Source organism: Lepidothrix coronata, unplaced genomic scaffold (assembly GCF_001604755.1).
Source record: "Lepidothrix coronata isolate B3197 unplaced genomic scaffold, Lepidothrix_coronata-1.0 Scaffold8, whole genome shotgun sequence".
Taxonomy (NCBI): domain Eukaryota; kingdom Metazoa; phylum Chordata; class Aves; order Passeriformes; family Pipridae; genus Lepidothrix; species Lepidothrix coronata.
In genome coordinates this window covers 11,002,256-11,027,504 of record NW_016690188.1, presented here as the reverse complement: position 1 = coordinate 11,027,504, position 25,249 = coordinate 11,002,256, and the positions used below count along the sequence as shown (strand labels likewise).

The 25,249-nt window shown below is 37.8% G+C and overlaps 2 protein-coding genes across 9 annotated transcripts in view; one reads left to right on the top strand and one right to left on the bottom strand.

The window, feature by feature from the left end:
• Positions 1 to 18,970, top strand: part of MAPK8 (mitogen-activated protein kinase 8) — a 45,956-nt gene extending 26,986 nt beyond the window's left edge. For 2 of the 5 annotated variants that reach the window (XM_017803841.1, XM_017803842.1), the window contains exons 6-12: positions 3,988 to 4,153; positions 8,723 to 8,794; positions 10,677 to 10,859; positions 11,631 to 11,755; positions 12,719 to 12,782; positions 14,396 to 14,473; positions 15,443 to 18,970. In XM_017803841.1, the coding sequence (XP_017659330.1) occupies positions 3,988 to 4,153; positions 8,723 to 8,794; positions 10,677 to 10,859; positions 11,631 to 11,755; positions 12,719 to 12,782; positions 14,396 to 14,473; positions 15,443 to 15,588 (834 nt within the window). In that variant the 3' untranslated portion in view covers positions 15,589 to 18,970. Of the gene's footprint in view, positions 1 to 3,987; positions 4,154 to 8,296; positions 8,369 to 8,722; positions 8,795 to 10,676; positions 10,860 to 11,630; positions 11,756 to 12,718; positions 12,783 to 14,395; positions 14,474 to 15,437 lie in introns of all 5 variants that reach the window. The other 3 variants (XM_017803844.1, XM_017803843.1, XM_017803845.1) reach the window with 3 other exon arrangements.
• A 1,326-nt stretch (positions 18,971 to 20,296) lies between these two features.
• The window catches only part of ARHGAP22 (Rho GTPase activating protein 22), a 149,682-nt gene continuing 144,729 nt past the window's right edge, over positions 20,297 to 25,249 (bottom strand). For all 4 annotated transcript variants that reach the window (XM_017803837.1, XM_017803838.1, XM_017803839.1 and 1 more), the window contains one exon: positions 20,297 to 25,052. In XM_017803837.1, the coding sequence (XP_017659326.1) occupies positions 24,824 to 25,052 (229 nt within the window). In that variant the 3' untranslated portion in view covers positions 20,297 to 24,823. The remainder of the gene's footprint in view (positions 25,053 to 25,249) is intronic.

The following is a 25,249-nucleotide window of genomic DNA, read 5'->3' as shown; positions in this document are numbered from 1 at the left end:
AGAAGTTTTCCATTCCGAAGGGATGCAGAAGATTTCATTAAACTTAGTCGTGTGGGTTAGTTTCAATCACTATCATATCGTCTTCCTCATGGATGATAAACACAGCAATTTTGTGATTGCCACAGGCAACACCACAGGAATTGCTGTCCAATTGCTTGTCCAGGTCAGTGGTTCACCACACTGTGAGTGGGATGTTGAATGGCCTGCAGGCTGGATCTGGCAGTCTGACATGCCTGTTCAGTTTGCTGCTTTTCCCCCAAGGGAACAGGGACAATTGTTTGAATAGAAAATACAGTTTGAGTGGCCAAACACTACTTCCTTTTGCTCAGCTAGTTCTAGTGCTCATCAGCTGCTTCATTCCAGTGAGGAGCTCAGGGAGCAGAGGTGAAGCTTCTTGCATGCGATTTCCCTGAACTGCTGTGTTGAAAGAGATGGGTGAGGAAGAGTAGGGAAAAGCATCACCTGCAACCAGACATTGTACCTGGTGCTGCTTGGTCTGCACTTGGCATTGAGACAAATCAGTGGGCTTCTTGCATTATTATGGGAATGCTAGGGAAAACAAGGTTGCTTCACTTACCGATGTTGGGGTATTATGTTGCATATGACTGAGATTATGCAGCCCTTTGTGTCCTAATGCATGTGCCTGTGGGTTTGAAATAACTGTTTTGTATGCAGCTTCACATTTCCTGGTCTCCTCAATACTTAGGTATGCAAGTTAATTGCTGTGGGTTTTCCTAGGTCTTTTTTAGATTTGGAAAAATGGCATATTGTATGGACATCCCAGAGTAGGTAATGTATGAATATCTCTCTGTGGATCTTAGTGCAGGCACAAGGGACCTTCGGAAACAGTGCTTGTTTTCAGAATGGTTTTTACTTCTGCAAAGTGAACATTGATCCTATAGAAGTCACAGAAATTTGTACATTTATAGAAAAGGAGTCACTACTCAAGTAGTTGTTGGGTAGGAGTAAAGATTTCTTTGAGGATAGGATTCCTGCCTCTGTAAACACAGGTTAAGTCTTTGAAATCGCTCAGGGATAAATGATGCCAAAGAGACTACAGGTACAGTTGCTTTGTAAATAGTACCATGTGTATGCATGAATGCTTTTGAAGGACGTGCAGATACATTTCACTTGCATGTCTTCCTGGTAGATTTTCAGCTGACAGCTTCTTCTCAGACTTTGTTAGAAGATTAAGTACGTTCAGGCAGAACATTACCCACTGTGTTCCTTGTGCCTTTACACTTCAAGGTGTAAAGTATCAAAATTCTGTTTCTCTGTGGAACAAGTTAAACAAAACCTGGGAAGTCAAGGAGGGCGGTGCTTGAAAAGAGACATATGTTCCTTGGACCATGTGGCTGCAACAGTAACTCTATATCCCTCTTTTGGGCTCTCAGCACCACTGTCCTTAAAGTTCAAAGCTAATTACTTGGTTGAAACTCCTTAAACATAGCCTGCACTACTGTGGCTGCCTGTGGAGCATTCTGGCTACAAATCTAGTGTACTACTTTAGCGTTCTCTAAAGCTTTAAGCTTTTTTGGTGTTGGTACTTTCACATGTTTTTTAACTGGGTTCTTAAGCTTCTAACACAGCTGTGGGACTCTCAGCATCTCAGTAACTTTTTCAAACCTTGCTGCATGACTGAAACCACAGCAATCTGTGTATGTGTCTTATAGCACTGGATAGTACTTGCCGTAGAAATAGGTGTTTTTTTCCTAGTGAATAGAGGCACGGAATGAAGCAGAGATCAAACACAAAGCGAGTTTCAGTCAATTTCCCCTGGAAAAGTTGTAGGGGGTGTATTTAGGTGCCACATCAATGGGTAAAAATTTAATCTCTGTAAAGATTTGACTGTAACTTTACACTGACTTTAACAGTCGTTAGCAAATGAACATTACTGTGTGCCAAACATTTGGCAGAGAGGCAGTTTCCAACCAGTGTGGAAGTACACGTTCACTTCTGTTTCATAATCTCAGGGGGATGAATGATCAGCTTTTCAGAGTTGTGCCTCACTGACTTGCTGAGGGACACAGAGTGTCTCATTAGTCTTGCATGGGAGCTCTGAAACATGGAATTCTGCCTGATTTTGAGTACTTAAGAAAGGGGCCTAATTATGGAAGCCCTTCACAAATCTTTTGTTAATAAGGGAAAAGCCCAAAGAAGCCTTGAATTACCCTCCAGAGATGTCCCTGTCTCCCTGTCTGGTTAATGGGGATACAGCCATGAAAAATCTGTTTTCTAAGCACTGACATTTTACATTTTTAAGGTTCAATGACACATCTGCTATAGGTTCTGGATATATTTATACGACCTAATTAACTTGATCACTCTTAAAGGAAGTTTTGAGTTTGTGTTTATTTAAAACATAAGAGATGTGAGTTCTGCATGAATTTGAATGCAGTGTTAAGTCAAGTCTGGCCTTCATCATTTTGATCCTAGGCTTCATGACAGCTACATGGTGTTCAGAAATTAAGGAGGGGCAGCTTTTGCATTTTGTCCTTGTAGTGATTTTTCTCTTGCAAAGGGAAGATCTTTTAACATTTTGAGTGTTAATCCTGCAGCTTTGAGGAGGATGAGTATAGTTAATACCATAAGCATGCACCTGGGATTTTGCAATGAACATCCTGAAAATAATAGAATTGTGCAAAAATAAAGATGATAATAAACAAGACTGTAGCAGAATCTGAAACATACGTATTAAAATGACAGGAATGCCTTGTAGAACTTGAATTAATTTGTGGTGTTTGAGAATGTTCTAAGCCAAGGTTGTCTGCAGAGTCCTTGTGCAAGTGTTTTGGAAGTGCATGTATGAATATGTATGTATGCAAGACTTTTAATTGCTCACTAAAATTCTGTTGTTCTGAAACTCTTTTTTGTGATTTCCTCTCTCTTTAATGCAGTTTTCTTAGCTTTGTGAGGAGATTGCTGAAACTACATAAATCTTGCAGATAGCCATTTTTAAGTCTCTGTGAAACAGTGACAGATATTGCTACTTATCAAATGCCTGCAGCTCAAATGCTGGAGTCCTCTGCCGTATCTCAGGTTTTTCTCTCATTAATCTCAGTAGAGTGTAGGCAGGAAGGATCTAAGTCTTATCTGTGTTGGCCTGTGTGCTCTGAATCATTTTATGATTGCAAAGTTATTCAGAAGTTACTCTGTTTGTAATATTTGCTCTGTGACATTCAGATGTGTGTAAGATCCTCCTGAGATGATGATGGAGTATGCCAGTGTAACGTCTGTGTAAATAGATGTTGTAAAGCCACTTGTCAATAGGATTCAAATGAAAAGAATAGTTACTATATTTCTAACTAAGATGATCTGAAGCTATATCAGTGCTCCACTCTATATTTTTCACTGCAATATAATGATTGTGTTAATTCTTGGCAGTTTTTCAGTGGTGCCTTTTTGGGTTTGGTTGCCAAAATTAGTATAAAACCAAATCCTAAATGGGAAACTAAAACTATGTGGGCATGGGGATTTCCTTCCTGTTCAGAGAAACATTGATTTGAAAGAGGTAATGTAACCTCAACTAGCAAATAAACCTTTTACTTTTTACGTTCATATTATAATTCTAATAATTTTTGTATCAAGATGATTATTGCATCAAATGATTTCAGCAATTGTTATGTTACTTGTGTTCTGCATCATAGTAATAATCACTGTTCCAGTGAGCAGTTTCTAGACCTTTCCTCAGAGCTAACACTTCTTACTAACCTCAATTTATTTCAGACATTGCTAACATATCTTGTAATGCTGGTTGTATTTTCCTTCTCTAATTGCTATATAAATCTACAAGCACAATAAAGGAATTAATTCTGTAGTCTGCTGAATGCACATGAATTAATGCAAGGGGAAAAAAACCTGCAGTTATAGCAATAACCTAGTTGTATGTGTGGGGTATAATGTTAGCAGTAATTATATTTTTAAAATGTGAACCACAGAGTACTTTGTGCTTGTCTTAGCAGTCATATATGATGTTTCTTTTTAAAGGATTTAAAGCCCAGTAATATAGTAGTAAAGTCAGACTGCACTTTGAAGATTCTTGACTTTGGACTGGCCAGAACTGCAGGAACTAGTTTTATGATGACGCCTTATGTAGTGACTCGTTACTACAGAGCACCAGAGGTCATCCTAGGGATGGGATACAAAGAAAACGGTCAGCAAATATAGTCTTTCTTTGGCATAGCTTTATTTTTTTTTTGTTTGGCACACCACATTTTACATGTTAATGTTTTTTTCAAGCTGTAGAAATTTTATAAATTAGTCTTTTGATCAAAATGCAGATTTTGGATACACCAATTGTTTATTTAGCTCAACCCATTAGAAAATGTTTGCATTTAATAGGAGAAGAAATTGAGGGCCTTGTTTATTTAAAAATTTAAATAACAAGTGACATCCATAAGAACTGGAAATATATTTTCTTGATATGTGTTATGTACCTTGATAGACCTTCACCTGACTTTATTCCTGGTGAAGATGTAAATTGTAATTCATCAGTAGATGTGTGTACTAAATTGAACGTTAAATAACTATATTCCATATAGCCTTTTAGGATGTAGGGAGCATAAAGGCTACTGAGGAACAAATAAGCTGAGACTACCTACTGTGGCATTTCTTTTAATTAAAACCCACGTTCTTTAAACCTGTTGCACTCAGTTCTTAATGTTGCTGAAGTCAGTAATATACTTGAGACAAGAATACAGAGAGTACTGTCACGAAGCATCATGGATTCCTTGAGGTCCATGACAAATTCCAAGGAAATTTTACTTTGTCACTCTGCTTGCGTACATTTCCCTTCTCTTTATACTCGCTCTGTGGCCAGTCTGTCTCTCTCTGTCTTCTGCAAGAAAATAAGGAAGGGCTATGTCATTTGAGGGAAACACAAAATCAACTACACTGCACCTTCTCAATGAAACAGCCAGTGCCCGTTAGGAAAACAAGCTGTGTCATTCCTGCGTTCCTGTTGTAGCAGCCCTGATTCTGCTGCCATTTCATTGATCTGCTGTCACTGTGGCCAGTCAGCTCCCTTGTTTCCAGCTCAGGCAGGCACGGTCCCCAGAGGTCACTGGAGGTATTTTAAACCCTCTGTTGATCCACCAGCAAGGCGCTGAGATGCCCTGCTGCTTTGGGCTTGGTGAGCTGTCTCCTGGGGATGTGAGGTGTGGCTCCTCACATTACTGACACAACTGGGGCTTGCTCTGCCTTTCAGGATTCCTAATATAGTCTGCAAACCTGCCTGGCAACTGCAACTACATAGTCACAACCAATGACTTCAGGTTGTGTGTGAATGGTGTTAACAATGAAAGAGGGCAGCTCAAAGGAGTGAGAGTAGATCATTTTTGCAAGGCTGTGTTTTTATTTCTGTCTGGATCGTTAACATGAATGAGAGGAGGTACATTCCTTCAAGTGGCCTCCATGGCTAGCTGTTTTTCCTGTGATTTAGAAGTCACAGGTTGAGTACAGCAAGTTATTTTTTTTACTCCTCAAGTTTTTAGGTTTGCAAATTTGTCTTTTTTTTTCCCCCAAGACTTTACATTGGCCATTTAAGGGACACTAGATAAAAATACCTAAAACTGCAGCTGCCTTACAGGAGGAATTGATACAATGAAAATCACAAGTTTTCTAATTTAGCTTGCCCAGTTTAGATTTTTCTCTTAAATAGTAAGTAATTGGGAGAAGTGTGAAACATTCTTTCCACTAAAAGGTTGCTTAGGTTATTGTTAGTGTTAAATAGATTGTGTTCCAGAGTATCCTGTCATGATAGTGACAATCCTGTTCCTAAGGACACAGAACTTGTTTGTGCAGCAGAACATAAATAATAGTTTACTTTCATTTGATGAACTCTCATGTCTTCCCAGAGCCAAATACATGGTCATTGAAATTAGACAGACACTTTCTGGAGAATGTAAATCTATGGACTGAGTCTGAAGACAGTCTGCATTTCCACATGTTCTCATTAAAAGGGCATTTACACTATTTGCATAGGCTGTTATTCTTCTCAGTCACCACCTGAGGAGTTTATGGAGCTCCCATGACTAGGAGACAGGTATCAAGGATGCACTTAGAATAAAAACCATGGGCTGTCCAGAGGCCTCAACCTGTTAGTATGGATGCCTCTTATAGCCCCTTAAACCAATAGTTAAATTAACTGTTAACTTATTTAATATAGAGTTAAATATTGAAAATTGATGGTTAACTAATGGTTGCAGGGTCATCTGGCAGTTTCAGCACCCTGCTGAACTGATGTGGGAGGATTGCAATTTATAGTTTGATGACTGAGATACATACTGCAGAGTAGTGTTCTTTTGTTACGCACGTCCAAAATATTTGTTTTAAAACTCGCAAAGATGCCAAACTGATTATATAGCATTCACTTCTGCACATGGTTTATTACTGAAGGAGATTTGGGTATATCATATTGAGAAACCAATTCTTGCAAAATCAAGAAATGAAACTCAAGGACTGAAGGACACCAAAACTGTTCATGCACATGTACCTTAACATATTCAGATTTATGCACAGTTATGTGCATGATTATCAGAAAGGAAGCACTGAAAAGCAAGGAAAGCCCTAAACACTTTGAAACAACTACTTTTAAGTTTCCTATTATGTACAGTGGGTTTGAACTTAATTTTCACATGTTTTTTTTTCTCCTAGAGTTATAGAAAACAGTTCACTTCAAACAGGGTTATTAAGAGTATAATGGACTCCTTATGGCAGCATTAGATTTTTAAAAATATTTTCAAATCTGTAATGAGATTTTACTCATTTTACTTGGTCTTCTATAGAAGTATTCACAGGAGCAGTCCTCAGTGTACGAATTAGTTTAGCTTCATAAAAAAAGTTAGAGACTTCTTGATTTAATGAAAGCAGCAAATCAGAACACCCCAAAACATCTCAATTTTGGTAACTTTATTGTGTTGGACACAAACTGATTACAACAGATTTGGGTAAATTTTGGGTTGGGCTGGCAGAAGGTTGATTTGTGGGTCAAAAAGTCAACATTCAGAATTTTATTTAAAAAGTCAAATGCAAAACTTGGCTTCAAATCTTTGGGTCTCTGAGCCAAATAATATGTACTTAAATATTTGAAAAGGGTTTTTAAAGGAAAAACAGCACTAATCATAAAATGTTGACAATCATTTTTAAATGAACCAGGCCCTTGATTTTGACCTATTAATATGCACAACTAAGATCTCCTGTCATATGATTGAAATACTATTTTAGAGGAACTTGTAAATGAGGGAGAAGGAATATTTTCAGTAAGAAGCAACATTGTTTGCTTGACATTGTTGAGCTCCTTCATAACATTTACATGTGATTCTTAGTATACAGTTGTTCTCATTTAAATCCCCTTCTTGCTTAATTGAAATTGCAGTGTTATGTTTTATATAAAAGTATTCATAATAATATAATTATTATGACTTCAAGAAAACTTGTGCATACAGAGTTAACAGTACCTCTGAAAGCAACTGCAAAAGAAATTGGCATACCTGTACAAAGTAAACTTGTGCATCTCTAAGTATGTCTTTCGAGTAATTTCTTTTAAGGTAATGTAGAAAATGCATATTTCATTTCAAAAAAATTGCTTTTGAGTTTTTCTTTTGTATAAGATGTTATTTCAGCATAACTGGAGAAATATCTTGAAACAAATGATTTCAACTGAAAATCTTCTAGGAGCATACTAACATTGTCATTAACTGATCCTCTAAAATTCTAAGTGATCTTTTACTGATTCTGTTTGCTTTTTATTTAAAGTGAGAGAGAGATGCATGGTAATCTGACTTTTAAGAAATACTTGATGTCAAATTTTAATTCTATGTAATACCTAATTAATTCTCTTAAAAAACATGAACTGTTTCAATAGGCAATATTTTTACAGGTCAGTTTACTTTGCTGCTTTTAGAATTATTCATACAACTACAGTGGAATTACTTTCAAGAAATCAAGCTGTCTTTGGTGTTTGAATCTGGTCTCTTGGCAGAGGTAGCTTTGCAAGCTTCAGAGCTTGGAGAAGGGCCTTACTCTGCTTCATGTGTGTGTCTCTCTCTCTCTCTGCTCAAGCTCTTGCTCTAGCACTATATTAAACAAAAGGATGTTTTTCTGCCTTGTATTTGAGACAGTTAAAAGCTAATCCTTACACATGGTGTATTTTAAAGTGTTTTCATTGATTAATACAAAGATTTGCTCTTCTTCCTGTGCTGTCTCTGCAGTTTATAGGATGCAGTCATGTTATGCTTCTTTTAATTTTAAATGACCGTTTGCTTTGCTTTTCCTTCTTTTTGTGCTACAAACATAGTGGATTTATGGTCTGTGGGGTGCATTATGGGCGAAATGGTTTGCCACAAAATCCTCTTTCCAGGAAGGGACTGTATCCTTGTGCTGCTGCAGCAGGTTGAATTAGTTAGGAAGTGATTAACCTTTTTATTGATGTTGTGTCATGAAGATGCATATTGTACAATTTTATTTTTTTTTTTATTAAATGAACATGGATTTTTCTTGTGATACACTTATTAAAAAAAAAGAACTTCATTTATATTCAGGCTGCACCTAGCAGTAGGACATAGTCTCTGCTGGTCCTGTAGTTAGCATACATTCACCTTCACCCATTACATTACACATGCTTTTTATGGTCACTTCATGTGTATGTGTGTGTCTGAATATTTTTATTTCTTTTATTTTAATAACTATCTTTTATGTTAATATCATTGCATTTTGTTTTCAGTTGACATTTGGTCAGTTGGGTGCATCATGGGAGAAATGATCAAAGGTGGTGTTTTATTTCCTGGTACAGATCGTATCCTTACCTTTGGCCTAGGATGTAGTTGTAAAAGGTCAAAAGATACTGCAGCTATATAGTTCCAGATTAAGGTAGTTCTAATTTTTAAAATACTGGTTTTCAACTGCCTTTTCAAAGTGCAAGTTCATTATATACCACTTTGGGAAACAGACTTATTTTTAATTTTTTCTTTTTTTTCCTCTCTGTTCTTTTTCCAGTTTAATATAGTGCCTATCATTGCTTTTGAATGTTGTCACATTTAAGACAAATTTATTTATTTATTTATTTATTTTTAGGTGGTGTTTTACTGGTTCACATGCATTGGTTTTTACTTTGGAGGTTATTTTTATGTAATAACTTACTAATCTTGTTTAGTATCTGAGTGTGTTAGCAGTTATTATTCTTTGCATTTTAAAGAAAATGTTCACAAAAAATTCCTGATCATCTTCATTAGTTACACTCTGGAATTTTATATTTTTTATATTTTATTTATATATGCAGAAATGATCCTGCAAATAGCTTTCAGAAATACCTGGCATTTCTGTCTTTCTATTCCATGAATGGCTTGGTGGTGTCTATATGGGTTGTCCTGTGAACATTATTTCAGACAAAGAGTCCACTCCAAACGAACAGAACTGAAACCTCTGGATCATCCATAAAATTAATGGAAATAATTGGTGTTTGTTTGACATCTTATTTGTTTTACTAGTACTTACAGACCAAGTTTTTTAGATGCCATCAGAAATATTTCCTGCTTTTGCTGCAGGTTCCTGTTTAAAAATTGTTAAGTACCATTTAGGGGTGGAGATGGGGTCAAGATTTTGAGACACAGTGAGGAGATCAAGGGCATCTTTACTTTCACACAGCTCTGTCATTGCATGAGCTGCACCATGCTTTGCTTTATGCATCTGGTTTGCTAGCATGGCTTTTCAGTTTACACTCAAGGCCATACAGTGTAAATACTTTTTTTGTCAAGGCCTGCACTAAAACTCTGTAGAGCTTGAAAATCCTTATATAAAGATCTGTTATTAAGTTTTAAGAACAGAAGAGAAGCCCTGCTACAACCCACGGAAGATTTAGATGGCCCGGTATCCAGTCTTTGATGGCAGCTGAAAATAAAATTGAGGAGAATATATGAATGAGATAAGGGTATATAAAATTTTATATGAGCTTTCTTCCAGTATCTAACCATCTGCAACTAGGAATTCCCAAGACAAATGTTACTTTTTTTGTTCAGTAACAAGTATTAAATTCTTCAGCCGTGAACTGGTCAATCTCCCTTTACGGTGTGCAGACTTTTCAGTTAAGATGTTCCTTATGCATCCTTGAAACTCTTTAACTTCTTCATTCAAGTCTTTGACAATATTGTCATTGACCTGTGTGGGCCCAGACTTCATCCTTTGTGTGCCCACTGGTGCTCAGTGTTGCACATCCTTGGTAAGAGGTTGCCCCAGATTGGGGTGAGGTATTGAGATGAGAACAAAGGACAAAGCACCTTCATGGGGTAATTGTCACGAGTGCCTTGGTGATGTGTAGTAGCTCCACTACTGTGAAGGTGTGTTCAGACCAGGAAGTGAGAGTTCTTCTCCAGAATCCAAACGAGGCCTTAATTTAAATTCATTTAATACATTGTGTGAGTCTTCTAATATTCCGTTTCTCAGAAGTATATCCTTTTCTAGTTAATTATTATTTGAGTAAAATTCACATTGCCTTGACTACGCTACCATAGTCTTGCTTTGTTTCACTGTTTTCTCTAAGAGGATAGTCCTAATTTGTGATGATAAACTTGATATTTTATTATAATTTTCTGTATTTTCTCTGTTGGTTATTTCATGTGGTTTTGATATAACTTTCTAGCTGAAAATCAGACACAGTGTTTTTCTTAGCTGCATAACCTTAGATATTGATCAATGGAATAAAGTTATAGAGCAGCTAGGAACACCATGCCCCGAATTTATGAAGAAATTGCAGCCTACAGTCCGAACTTATGTGGAGAACAGACCTAAATATGCTGGATATAGTTTTGAAAAACTCTTTCCAGATGTCCTTTTCCCAGCTGACTCTGAACACAATAAACTTAAAGGTAAGGTCTATCTTCTGTGTGTTGTATATTTTAAAAGTTTTAAAACTGTGATATACTGAACAGAAATGTCTTGGTTTTGTTCACTATAAAATCACCCCGTTAAAGATTTAAGTATATAAGATTTATATCATGAGAATGGATGAATGTGCTGGCATATGCTTGCCTCCACTTATATATTTTCATGAAACAGCTCCTATTCTTGGAGCTGTCTTTATAAAGAGAAGTAAATACCTATATTCTTCTCAGTGACAGATGCCAACATGATTTAAAGAAAAGTTGGGGGAGGTTGGAATGGAAGTTGTGTAGGCAGAGTAGATCTTTGTTCTCTAGGGATGCATGTAAGGAGTTTATATTCATAATATATAGATATCCTGTAGTTATTTCAGAAGGTTACTGGTTTTAAGTCACCTACTCACTGTATTTCCTGTGACTAACAGTACATGACAGAGGGGGGGTAATAGGTGCTTGCCTGTTGCCAGACAAGGCTGCACTGCCAGCTGAGCTGTTTCATGTAAGGATGTCACACCAAGGGACACTGTATGCTGAAAATGTATAGTGAAACATATCCAACCCCTTTCCCACCTGTGTAATTTTCTTCAATTTTTTTTCCCATCAAATGGGCCATTCTCCTAAACTGCAAATTTTGTGAGGGTTGCGTCAGTATTTAACTGGAATTTGTTTACTCTGGATCTCTTCTTTATGAGATTTGAAATACTGTGTTATGTGCTCTATATATGGCACTAGTCTGAGCAGAAAATCTTATTTTTGCAGCAAGTCAAGCAAGGGATTTGTTATCAAAAATGCTGGTTATAGATGCTTCTAAAAGAATCTCTGTGGATGAAGCCCTGCAGCATCCATACATCAATGTTTGGTATGATCCATCAGAAGCAGAAGCTGTAAGTCCTTATTTTAGGTCTCTGCTTAGGAAGGTACTGTACTAAAGCCATCTTGTTGTGATGCTTGATACAGCTGCTTGAAAGAAGATTGTTGCACATTTCACTAGAAGCTTAACTGAGCCATAATTATTTTTATTGACATCTATAGATGTGTTTATTAGAAACAGCATTAAGAATAAGCTTGGACTAAAGTACTGATCTCTGTTGTTTGTACAATTGCATATAATCTGTACATGTAGTAATGCATCTAAAATCTTTTATATAGGGTTCTAATTTATTGAGCTTCACTTGCTTCGGTATGGTTTGATTGCCCTTGATGGGGTTCTGAGGTATTTATTCCTGGGCAAGAGAAAAAATTTCATTAGTTGTAATAATTGGTTGTCCTTTTAAACTAGAAATTATTGTTCCAGCAAAATAAGAATACAAGATCTTGAGTTTTCAATTGTTAACACTAATGAGCAAAGGGATTAGTTGAAATTTTTTCTTAAAAAATTAGTTTTGGGACAATATCTGTTTGTGAGAAAAGCATCCTTTTTTAAAAAAGAAAGGTGGTTGGTGATTGCCACTAAGAATAGAAAAAGATGCCTGATTGTAAGTGGAGCAATTAGAATTCTGATGATCTGTAATAGTTAGATGGCAAATGTAGTAATTAACAGTAAGTAGCTAAATTTGGCTGCTTGTGCTGGAGACTGCACTTTGGAGCTCTTTTACCAGACCATTTTTCTATTCTATTACCATACTCGGTTTCTATTTTAATTATTACAGTAAGGTAAGCAAATTTTTTATTCAGAAGAACATTAAAACAGTAGCATCTAGAAAATAGGCCAAGTCTGAGTGAAATATATGATCATGTAAATATGGTATTTTAAAAACAGGTTAATGTTTTGAGTGGTTAATTTAATTTTCCATTTATACTGGTTTTGTATCCCTTTTGATTGCTCTATGATGAGTTTTGTTTTTCAGCCTCCACCAAAGATACCAGATAAGCAGTTAGATGAGAGGGAGCACACGATAGAAGAATGGAAAGGTAAGAAGGGCATTTAAGGTAAAATAAGGCTTTTGGGAGTAGGCTGGGCCCCAGTGATTATACTGAAGTGCTTCTGAGCAACCTAATAGTATTTACTTTACCTGCTTGGAATGGCAAGGAAGTAGATCAGTGCTTCACAACTTCTTGATTATTGGGACACACAAAAATTTTCCTTTGGCGGTGCTGAACCTTTGTAGAGAACTAAAGACCTGTTCATTTCAGTCACCTTTTCCAAACCATAGGACAGCATTTTTAGGGAGGGTATCTCTTCTGGACCAACAGCTAAAACTGAAAAAGATGCAGGAGTTTGAGCAAAATAAGTCTGAATTAGAAGGACTAGTTCTCAAATGAAGAGCACTGTAGCAATAACTGCTCTTTTAAAATCAGGCAGAGGACTTGTAAGAAGCAGCCATAAGGAGTGTGAGTAATGAGCGAGATAGTGAAGTTAAAGCTGGTGTGGGAGATGCTGATGGTTATCAGCTGTGAGATCCTAAGAAAGTAGCTGGGCTTGAGGTTTGGAATGGATTGTAGTATGACATAAGACTCATACCTCCAAGAGCATGATCTTTAGTGTTCAGTACTGGTTTAGTATCTATATTTCCTGGTCATATATATGAGGTACAAAATGGTAAGTATAAGGGGAACATCCTTGTAACCTGTAAAGCTTGTGCTTCATTTTGAAATTGCTTCTATTATTGCAGAGATTCTAGTGCTAAGAAAAAAAGTCCAGATTGCTGTGCAGGCTATAAAGGTTGCATTTAAGCAAGAGTTTAGTGCATTGAGCAATCTAATAATTTGTACTGAAAAAGTTTAGGAAGGGATATTAGACCTGTATAACCTTTATATCCTCAGAGGAAAAAGAAGAAGGGAAAATATTTTATGAATAATTTTTGACAGTTTCATTGTGTTGGCTAATAATGGGCACAAATCTGTAAAATTTAGTACTATCACACTTCTAGATTACTTTCTGTTAAAAATTGAGTTTTAATTGTAAAGGCAGAGATAAGGAGAATTGTGGAAATTCTCCTATCGTCCTCATTCCAAGCAAAGTTATTTCCATTTTGAAGCAGATGTGCTGAGGGTATTTCAAGCAATATGGTGTTTACTTTTGAGATTCCCATAGCCCTTGAAATTATAATTCTTATATGCTAACATTATGTTCCATTTCATGGTGATCTGGATTTTACACGTTGTTGCTGAGGAAATTTAGTGGTAAATGTGCATTGGGGTTATGGCAATGCTGTCTGGGCTTGTTCTTAGCTCTTCCTTTGAAGACAGCTGATTGAGTTTATCTGTACCAAAGAAGCCAATGATAAAAACTGAGCGAGTTTTAAGACTCACTTTAACCTCAGGTCCCAAAGCAGCCTGGATGAAAGAGCCTTAGAGCAATGTCAGTGTGTTCTCAAGAGTGCTAGGCCACTGTAGCTCCAACAGAAAAGAACTGTACATTTATATCACTTTCCAGTTGCTGTGTAGGCTACAACCTGTCGTTCAAAACTAATTCTGAACAGTGATAAACCTGTGAAATTTAAATGTACATCTTAACAGGAGATGTGTTGCAAATTCTTGGGGTTGCAAATTCATTTTTTGCCTTCCCTTCTCTGCATTTTCAGAGTTGATATACAAGGAAGTCATGGACCTGGAGGAGAGAACCAAGAATGGGGTTATACGCGGCCAACCAGCCCCTTTAGGTTGGTTACATTAAAAGCACAGTACTAAGCTCCATGAGTTGTAGGGCAGGAGGGAGTAAAGCTGTTCAAGACATCCAAAAGTAACTCAAAAATATGGCTCTTAAATCACCAAACCTCTTGAATTCTCTTTTAGATATTGTATATTTGAGTGGAATATAGGGGGCTGACATCTCTTTATTAGTCTGCTAAATACCTCTATTATTGTCTCTGTGTAATTGGTGCTTCATTCATTTCAATCCTCAAGAAACATGCTGTTATGTACTGGTACTCAATTGCTATAGTTTGGTTAGATGTGTAATGTGTAGCTGGTACAGTTTCAGATAAGATGTAACCACTACTTAGATCTTGGAAATACTGAAACAGGATTTCTAGGTTGGAAAATGGTGAAGTACTTTGCACTTCATTTTACTGGCCTTGGAAGGATGTGCCCATTAACTGACTCTTGATAAAGCTTTGTGATAGAAGTTGGACTGCCCTTGCTCACTCTGCTTGGGATTCACTGAAGTTCAGACTCGGAGAAATCCCTATTTATCTGAGGTTGAATGGATGTGATGTGGCTGGGCACCAGCTATTCCCCAGCCCCAAGGGGAGGGGAAAAAAACCCCAAGCCCCTTCATTCTTTATCAAAATATGTAGATACATTCTAGCTTAGGGTTTCAGCATTTTCTAGGGTATCTTAGCTTACTGTCTTTGTGATTTTTTTTTTTTAACCTTCAGCCATAAGCATTTACTGTGATTTGGCAGCTGTCTGTGCCATGTGAGTTCTGTGGTTCTTGACATACCATCCATTAAACCCCACATTAAAGACTTGTGGGTTTTATTTATTTTGACAATGGATTGAGACACATCTCTTTCAACTTGCCAAAACAGGGAAAAGTAATGGCCTTTAGGAAAAGACAGACTAATGCAAGTACTGAACTGTGCAACTGTATCTGCAACTGATTTGCTGTTTTGTTTCTCATAGCACAGGTGCAGCAATGATCAATGGCTCTCAACATCCATCTTCATCATCATCTGTCAACGATGTGTCTTCAATGTCAACAGATCCAACATTGGCCTCTGATACAGACAGCAGTCTAGAAACCTCAGCTGGACCTCTGGGTTGCTGTAGATGACTACTTGGTCTTTTCGGGGGTGGGAGGGGGGTCCTTTTAGTCATTAATAGGGCACTTTTAAAATTTGGTGGTATTTTTGAGTGTTTTTTCAAAAATAATCATGAAATTCATCATAAAGTGCTGTAATTTCAAACTGTAAGTTGTGTTAAAAGCAGCCACTTTTTTGCTGTAATTAACTGTAAAATATTAAACCTGATAATTTTTATTGTGGTTTTAAAATCTGCATATTTGCTTTACTATTATGCTGCTGATCTTTTTTTACTGAATTTGTAAGATTTGTTTTATCAAAGCACATATTAATGTTGTGGTCATTAACATATAATGAATTATTTAAGATTTTATAAGTTTTCAATTTTTTAATTAGAATTTATTCCAGATGTTTTGTTCATGATATCCTTCAGAGTTTTATGCTTGGTCATACATCTGTGGTCTAGGTGGAGGGGAAGAGAATTCAGTGCAGCCAGCTGTAGTTTTGGGCATACTACTGTGGTGCTGGCAGTGAAAAAAATCCTCTTTTATTTTGGCCACTTGCCTATAATACTTCAGCAAAAGCAACAATTAGTAAGTTTTTTTAGAGAAAAAAAATCCTTTGCAAAATAACATTGTGTGAATGGGTTTATGAACATAAGAAAGCAAAGCATATCTTCAAAGCTGCAGAAATACCCAGCCTAGCAAAGTAATGTGATGTTTTCTGCAGAGTTGTGGCATGCCAAATCTTGTGATCACCATAAAACCCAAGGATACTTCATGAATAATACATTGCAATGCCAATAAACTGTTTACTTTTAGCTTGTAGCCTGTTTTTGTACACACAAAACAAAGTGTATCCAGGATGTCTAGACTGACAAAAAGGAAACTGAATATGCTGTAGCTATACTTTCGTATAAGACGTGATTCTTGGGAGTTGTGGTTCTTACTGGTTTTGTCTACTAGGGTGAGTGCTTTTTGGGTCAAAGAGGGAATGACATGAATGCAATAGGGGCAAAACTTCAGCTACTCTTTCTCCACCAAAAATACTGATTGCTAAAACCCATTAAGTGGTAGGAGAACCTCAGGATTTCTGTAGCTAATGCATTAATGAGCAATATATGCCATCCAAAGGAGGGAGAAGTAGTGCTGTATAAATTAATATTTATCTCTTTCATTTCACCATGAGATCAGTGTAGCAGAAATCTTAACAATGGTTCATTTTAAGTCATAAATATTCAGTAGTTTTCATCACCGAAGCTCCAGGCTTCTATACACTTTTTAAACAAAAGATATATTGAGATATATAGAACATTTACTAAATAGTCATGTAAGATGGTGCTGCTCATCACAGAAGTATTTTAACTGTTTACATTTTATATTTACAGAATGATTTATGTATAACTGACTTAAGTTTGAGTTAAACAATCATTCAGAATTTATTCCTTTGGAAAATGCAGATTTTTAGTGAAGCTAGGTTATATAATTGATTGCCTCGTGTAGATGCATATTTTGTGTAGTGAATTAGAATGCGAAGAGCAATTTAAATTAATAATGCTCACAAAAATGGACATAAATACAGAAGTCTTGCCAGGCACTGAGCATAAGCAAGTAATGTAACTGGCTACAGAGGTTATCCAGGAATGACTGATAGTCTTCAGTGTGGTTCCTTCTGCCTGTTGGGTTAAATAAGTATCTTTTTGAAGTTCTAACTGAGAGAGGAAAATATGTCTTTACAGTAAGTTTCAGAAAAATAGAAGTGATAGTAATGCTTTTGATATCTAACATGTCTTTTTAAAAAACATGCAGGGTTTACAAGAAATGGTAATGTCTCAAAGATGACTAAATTGATAAACTGCGCAATTGTTTTCCTGGCCTGGCTAGACTGCTGGTAAGTGCTTTGTGCATGTAATTTTGCTTTCCTGACTTGTATCTAATATTTCAATATTGCCTTCCTAAACCACATTTGTTAAGGCAATTATTTTTTCAGGATCTTGCCAAATTGTGTATTACCTCGGAATAGGCAGGACATGTTTGGATTCATCTAGCACTGGAATGTAGAAAATCTGCTCAAGTTGAACGGAGACCAACAGAACAGTCTATTTTGTAATTTTTTATCAAAGTTTAAGCTGTGAATTAAGCCAAAATTTTTGGTCATATGACAGTTCTCTGTTGTTATATAGGGTCAAATGATAGTGTGGTCAACAGTGTAATGAAGTTAAGACTGACAAAAGCAACTTCTGATGCCTCTAAGTGCTGTTAAAAACAGAATTTGATAAATATAATTCGTATTCAAATTTATTTTAGACCCCTCTGGATTACAGTGATGATTGAAATATTTTGAAACTTAAAAATAGTTTTTGCTATCACTTTCCAGTGTCCTAAATAAAATAGCCACTGAAATGAGTTTATAAGCTCTAAGGAGAATTGTGCTTTTCTTCTTTCACGGTAGGTTTAATGAATAGGTAGGACTGTCCCCTGCAGCCCATTGCAGTGTGAGTGAGCAGTTTTTAAAGGGATTGTTTTGGTTAGGTCAGAGCTTTGCCTGTGGAAACCTAGAGCTCACTTCTGGCACTGTCTTCGTAGTAGTGTTGCGTTTTCTTTTTTTTTTTTTAGGCAAATTAGTGGTGGCAAATTTCAAAGATAAGAAAGATTCAGTCACCAAAGTATCACAACAACATCCTAGTCTTAACTTTCCTTTTTATTTGCTGAAATATAAAATTACTTAAGCGATAGTTGTACACCGCCACAGATAGCAAACAAATAGGTAACTGGAGTTGAGCTGTCTTTGTCTAGTCTTTGTTAGATTATATGTTGTCCAGTACACTGTACAATTTTATTCCTAAAGTATAGTTAAGCTTTATTTTAGACTGTTTCAAAATCTTCTCATGACAATGGGCTTCACTAGAGCGCATGCAACTTCCTAGGGCTGTTCTAATCCATTGGAGAATTGGTAGGGATTGAATTACAATGAGCTGTCTGATCTCTTATGTCAGGTGAGGTTAAATGTTGGGCAATAATAATGAGATTGATTTCCACCTCCTTTGGTCAGAGCTGTGGCATGCATCAAGGATAAAACAGCACTCTCCTTTTGTAGAACTAGGTTCTTCAAGAATTTGAAATAGAATGTGGGGGGGCAGGCAGGAATGAGTACCATGATGGTGTGCTGCAGTACTGTGTTGTAAGGCCTTTTGCTGATGCAAGACAATGGGGTCAGAACTGATGTTTCACTCTGTGTTGGTGTGTGTGAGCAGCTGGGCTGGCAGATCAAAACTCTCAGGCCAGCCTGACTGTCCAGGGCAGCCCTGGTTCATTCTGCTCTGCTCAACAGACACAGCACTTGCCCTGCGTGAGCTGCACTCCTCGGGATTTTAGCTTTGAAGAACCTTGCTGTGCTGGGTGCAGTGGTATGTTTTTGGATAGGAATTCCAGCTAGATACAGAGTATCATAAATTGTTTGGTCAGGGGGGGTGTATGGGTTTGGGGAGGGGGGTGTCTGCGTATGACTGTGTCTGTGTGTCTCTGTGTGTCGTCCCCACGTTCCCACCACAGGGTGGGTGCTGAGGGGGTGCCAGGCCACAGCAGTAGCACCCCTCACTGTCTGAGGGTCCCACGGGGATGGTCCGTGCAGTCCTCTTGGAAATGGTCAGTGGAGCCAACACTGAGCACCTGGCCAGGGGCCCTGCAGGGAGGGAGGGATAATGTGGCATTCAGCTCAACAGTGCATGAAGAAAAATGGTCAAAAAGCTCCTACAGGAGGATGGTTCTACCTAGCCAATAATCCAAAGTGTGTGATAAAGTTTCTCAATTAAGATTATGGGGGAAAGGGGGGAAGAAGGTTCAGCTTACACTCAGTCTTACTCTTTCAGGTTGCTAAAGGGCATGAATTATGGTTTCTAGAAATAGTTTTGTTTGCCGTTGGCAGCAGCTTCTCCATGCTGTTATATTTTATTTTCCTATCAGTGGTTTGGTTCTTACATATTTAGATTGAGGACTGGAGTTGAAGGAGAGCCTGTCTGCATTTTTCAGTAGGATTAGAAAGAGTTCTAATGAAGAAATGTGATGAGACTGTACCGCCTACCCAAATTTTCAATTAATTTAATTCTTAGTTTAGGGCACTGGATAAAAGTGGTATTTTAAGTGGTCTCTTTCACTCCTTCCTCCTCTTTAGATATGTCTGCATTACAGAAATGTGTTATGAATCAGGTCACATTGTGTTTCTAATTCTGCAGTTAAAAATTTAAGCTAGGTTTTCTTGAACTACCTCACACGAACTTTCTACGTTTCTTAAGTAAGCAAAGCTAACCCTTGCTATTGGAACTACACTGAATGTGAATAGAAAAATACACCTCCTTTAGAAAAACAAACCTATTGGCCAATGTTGAGACAATATCAGTAAGTATGTTTCTTATATATTTCACGTAAGATGTTCATGTGTAATATATAGCTTGTGTACAGTAATGTACATCTAGAATATTGTGTTAGCTGTAAATTGGTGATTTTATTATTGTAGTCTGGTTTTGTAGGGTAAAAATAGCTTACTAGTAATGTCAGCTCATCCTTTACATTTTACAAAAGGAATAATTCTTGGTAAGCTTTGCATACAGATGAATTACTTTTGTAGGCCCAATATCTAGTCTATTTTTGAGAGTTCTTTAACTTTTATTACTAAAGTTGAGAAAAAAAATCCCACCCCAATTATTGTGATCATTCCTTCTGCCCCTTTTGAAGTATATTCTTAATTTTATTATGTCCCAAGAAATATGAAGTAGCAGATACACCATTAAAAATATTGGGGAAAACTGTAATTCTTTTTTCTTCCCCACATTTGATACTTTTTCCTGCTTTTCCTCTTCCTTTATTCCCTCCAAATAAGCTGTTGGTGGGGCATTACTGAGAACATTGTGGGTTTTTTTACTCATTCATGCCATAGGTCATTACATGTGCACCACTGGAATGTATACATTGTTATCTAGTATGTCAATTGGTTATAATGATATTTTAAATAAAAAAGAAAAAAAAAAGTTTGACCACTATGCATTTAGTGTTTCTTCATTGCTAGGCTAGAACGGTTTCATATGGATTGCATAAAAAGGCTGCACTTGAAGTCTTATTATTGTCAGTACTTCTTGAAAATTCATCTGGTTTTTAATGGTACTTCAAGTCCTGTCTTGTGTGTGAGCTCACTCATAGGCAAAGTGACATGTTTTTTCCGTTTCTCCATTCCCACTGACTTTGGATGTGCCACAGACTGTTAACAGCCACGTGTCTTTGCAACCACTGGGAATGTGTTCTTGCCTCCTTGCTGCTAGCTCTAGCCACTTTATTTCCTGGAAATACAGCTGCCAAGACCCTGTGCTGCAGAAAGAGGTAAGCTACGGGTTGTCTAGTGTATGGGACTAGAACTGAGTCTCAGAGAAGCCTGAAGGATCTGACTTCTGGAGAGCTGACTTGTGTGCCCAGACCACTTGCTGGCCCCTCTGCTGTGGGTAAATCCTAACACAAAATGCATTTGATTGCCTTCACTTCCAGCAGGGTGTGGGTGTTTCCTTGAACAAAGACTGCAGATGCCCTTGAGCTGTGCTGTTGGTGTCCCTGTACAGTTTCAAGGGAGAGGGACTGTGACTCCTGCAGTACAGTGTAGCCAGCTTTGTTTCTCTCGGCCAGCTGTTTGTGAGACGTTCTTCTAGGAATGTGGTAGGACTCACAAATGCTTTTCTTTATTTGCATGTCAGCATAAAGGGCAGCCAGTTTCAAATGATATGCCAATAACAGAGCAAGGCTGGAGAGACAATCTTAGCTCTGCCCAGGATTTGTGTGTGGGTGACTCAGGACTGAAACTCTGCTTAGTGCTGCTGGCTTCAATGGAACTCGCTGGTGAATGTAGATGATTCAGTGAGCTACCTTCGTTCATTTTCCTTTTTGTGTTAGAAATTACATGGAGACCTCCAGAAGGGTTTTTTTGTTATTCTGAAGCATTGCTGTTTTGATTTTTTTTAAAGTATATGCTTGTGTTGGGTTTTTTTCACTGAAAAGTTTATGCTTTTTTGCTTGCAAAATACTGGAAGGGAAGATTGCACAGGTGAATCTATGGTAAAAACATTTCTACCTGATTCCAGGAACCTTTTGTCGTGTTAAGTAATATTACCAACCTGTATCTTGTAAACACTTGCTAAGAAAGCTGACATTTAAATCAGGGGCTGTAATGAGCGAAAGGTCTGCAAAATAAGGATGCTTGATATGGGGAAATGAAGTGGTGGGAAAAGAGTATGGAAACAGCATTCAAAACTAGGAAAGAGTGTATCATCTTCCTCAAATAAGGGCATAGTATTCCATGAGGTGTGTACAACAGCACAGGTGGATTCCCATTTCTTGTATAATTGCCCATGTCTGGAAATGAATATTATAGTCCTGTTGCTGCACTTAAGAGTTAACATCCTACCATCGTGAATTTTAGTGTGAACTGGGTAGTTTGCAGCTTCTTGCAGGCTTTGTTTACTGCAGCATCTCATCTTCAAAAGGAGCTGGAATTTATTCCTCATGAACAAGAGGCATAGATGGTGCTGGAGCACAACAGTCAACCTGCAACTGTTTAGTTTCACTAATCAGTTTGAGTGTATACTGTTTCGTTTGTGACATTGAAAAGAAGAATTAATTTTATCCTGAATGCCAGAGTAATTTTACTCCTACAGATCTGACATATTGTCCTGCCCTGGAGCTGAAGGTTTGGGATAGGTAGGTTTGTTCCCCAGTTCTGCTGTATGTAGCAGTTACCTAAGGTTAAATACTTACAGAGTTGGCCAGCAGTCCTGTTCACTGCTTGTCTTGCATATTTGGTGTTTAGTCTCCCAGTCAGCATGGCTTAGTTCCCAAGTTTGTAGTGTTCCCAAACTAAAGGGGGCAGTCTGCACTTGATAGATATAGGAGATAATGCAGTATAGTCTAAGGGATGTGTGAGCCATCAGGATGGCTACAGTGAAAGGTTTCCACTTTTGGGATAGCAGTAAGAGAGGGCATTGAAATACCCTGGTTGTTACTACTAGTTGTATTGAATGTTATCAGTAGAAACTTCCTTTTTATCAGTCCTGATTTTCTACTTACACCCTGATTCAGACCACCCTCCAATATTTAGGTTTATTTTTTGATAACTGGCCTGGTACTGCAGCTCCATCCCACACTGTGCTCTTCCAGCTCAGTCATTGTTACAACAACTGCTTCTCTCTCACATTATTATGGATCTTAATGCTGCTGTTTTAAATGGCCATCCTATTCCGTGCAAGATCACTTGTGACCATCAGGAATAACCTAAGGCAGAGATGGAGAAGGAGGGTGGGGGTGATGCTTGTGCCTGCAGGTGGCAGGCGGGTGCTGCTGAACAGACGGGTACCTGCTGCCTCACGCCACGGGCAGGAAGGAATCCAGTGCTGCTGGAGAGCCTGGGAAGGAGGAAAAAAGCTTTGAAGTAACGGAATTGACCTGTCCACAGCTTACTGTACCACCTTGCTTGACTTGTCTTATCCAGAAAAGATTAGGTTAAAATGCTGGGGTTGGCTCCCATTCAATGGCTTACATTTTTATAAGAAGTGTTAACAGTGCAGCAGAAACAAGTAAACATCCAGTTGTTTAAATACTGAAATACCTGGATGTGAGTTGATGATGAGAAAGTTGCTACTGAAAGGTGTACTATCTGCTGGTATGTAAAAAAGCCCATTCTTATTTCCAGACAGTGAGTTATAGTCTTCTCTAGTAAGAAACAAGACTCAGGGCATTTTTTTAAAATACTTAAAATAAAGCAAGCTCTTCATTGCTCCTTCTGTACTTTCCCTTTAGCCAGTTCATGTTGTCATGACACTTTTCTGTTAAAAAACTTTCTTTTTAGAGACTCCCAAGCTGCCTCAGTTGTCAAAGATAAAGTGCCAAGAAAACATGAACAGTGTTGTGAGTGCTGGGCTGGCAGGTGAGAGTTCAAGCTGAATCTGGTGAAACAATTTTCTGTGTGCAGGCTCCACCTGGCTCAGGGTGCTACAAATGCTATGCAGAGCTTCTCAAAATCCCTTGGGAGGGAAGTCAGCCCTGGCAGGTATTTACCAGAAATTACAGCTTCATTCTAATGGATTTTTTTCTTAGTAGAAATAATGAACTTGGGCTGACAGGTTGTTTGCAATATTCCTCCTGTCCCCTCATCTCCCTGTGAGAACCACCAACAAAAAAATATAATTATGTAATGAGAAGTGATACAAGGCAGCCAAGTGTAAATTGTCCAGGGAAGGTTAAAGATAGATCCCCACCCTTCTCCCTCTACCACCCCAATGCCCGCCACCCTGACTGCACTAATTTCTCTTACCATAGGTTTTGCTATTAGAGTTTTATAGATTAAAAACCCTCGGCAGCTGGATCAGTTGGATGTCTTTTGATGATAAGAATCTTCCATATTCTACCTTGATGACTGATATTCCATATTCTATCTTTATGACATAAATCAACTCATGAATTTTTTTTTTCTTGCAGCTAATACTGGTCTATTTTTGGCTCAAAAATCCCCCAGATACCTAGGGCAAAATGTGCATATTTAAAGTTCCATGGAGTTTGTGTAGCCAATCTGATTATTAATCACATACAGTTTAATAAGTTGCATTTTTATGAAACACTGAAACTGTTTGGCAGGTAAGGGACCATTTTAGTGAACTGTCAAGATTTTGGTATCTTCAGCTTTTTTGTAGATTTTGTTTTCACAGTATCTTCATAAAATAATGCCACTTTAGGAATGAGAAATTTGAACAAACTTTATGTATGGAGTGGGGAGAAAACCACCTCATTAGAATCCATCTGGTAAACAACCCCACTGGCTGTGGTGCCAGACTGGAACTGCCATCTCCCCAAGCACAAGTGCAGGAGGCTCTCATCTCCTGGCTCAGCCTGTCCATTGGTTCTGGCCATCCACCCATGCTGCAGGACTTTCCACTGTCCTTGAGCCAGCGAAAGGATGGTGCATTTGAATCCAAAGATGGCAGGACAACTCTGGAGAAGAGTGTCTTTTGTTCTGTGGATATTAAAGGGGGCCCCTTTCCTGGCCATCTGACATCTAAACTTTCAAGCATTATGGTCACACTTTCCCAGCTTGCCCAAATACTATAGCACATGTAAAGACAACAGAGCAAGTGTCACCAATAGCACAATCACTGTAGAATTACTCATGATACATGAGTATACTGGAACAAAGTGTGCATTTTCACTCATTTTGCCAGAAATAGAAATTTCTGTGCTTGTTCTACTTGGGGACTTTAGCACTTTGACTCCCAAGAGTTAAACATCCTAATGTTGAAAAAAACTCCTCCATTTCCTTCTGCAGGAGGTAATTTCTCTTCTCAGCATCTTCACGAGCACGTTCAGAATTCCTCAGCTTGATCTCCAGCATCGTGTATTTCTTTCGTTCTTGGTCCAGTTCTTCTTCTAACCTAACGACTTGTTTCCTCAGGTCTGCACTTGTTTCTTCAATTCTTAAAACCAATGGGGAGAGAGAAAAAAAAAACACTTTTTAAGTGGGTGGATAAATACAGCTGGTAACTATAATAAATTTAAGTTGTTCCACTTAGTTCTCTCCTTTAAAACTTTCTCTTAGTTTCTAACTGCCATTTCATTAATGTTGAATTTAAGGGCAGAGACTCCTTGAAAGCTGGAGCCTTCTCTGTTTGTA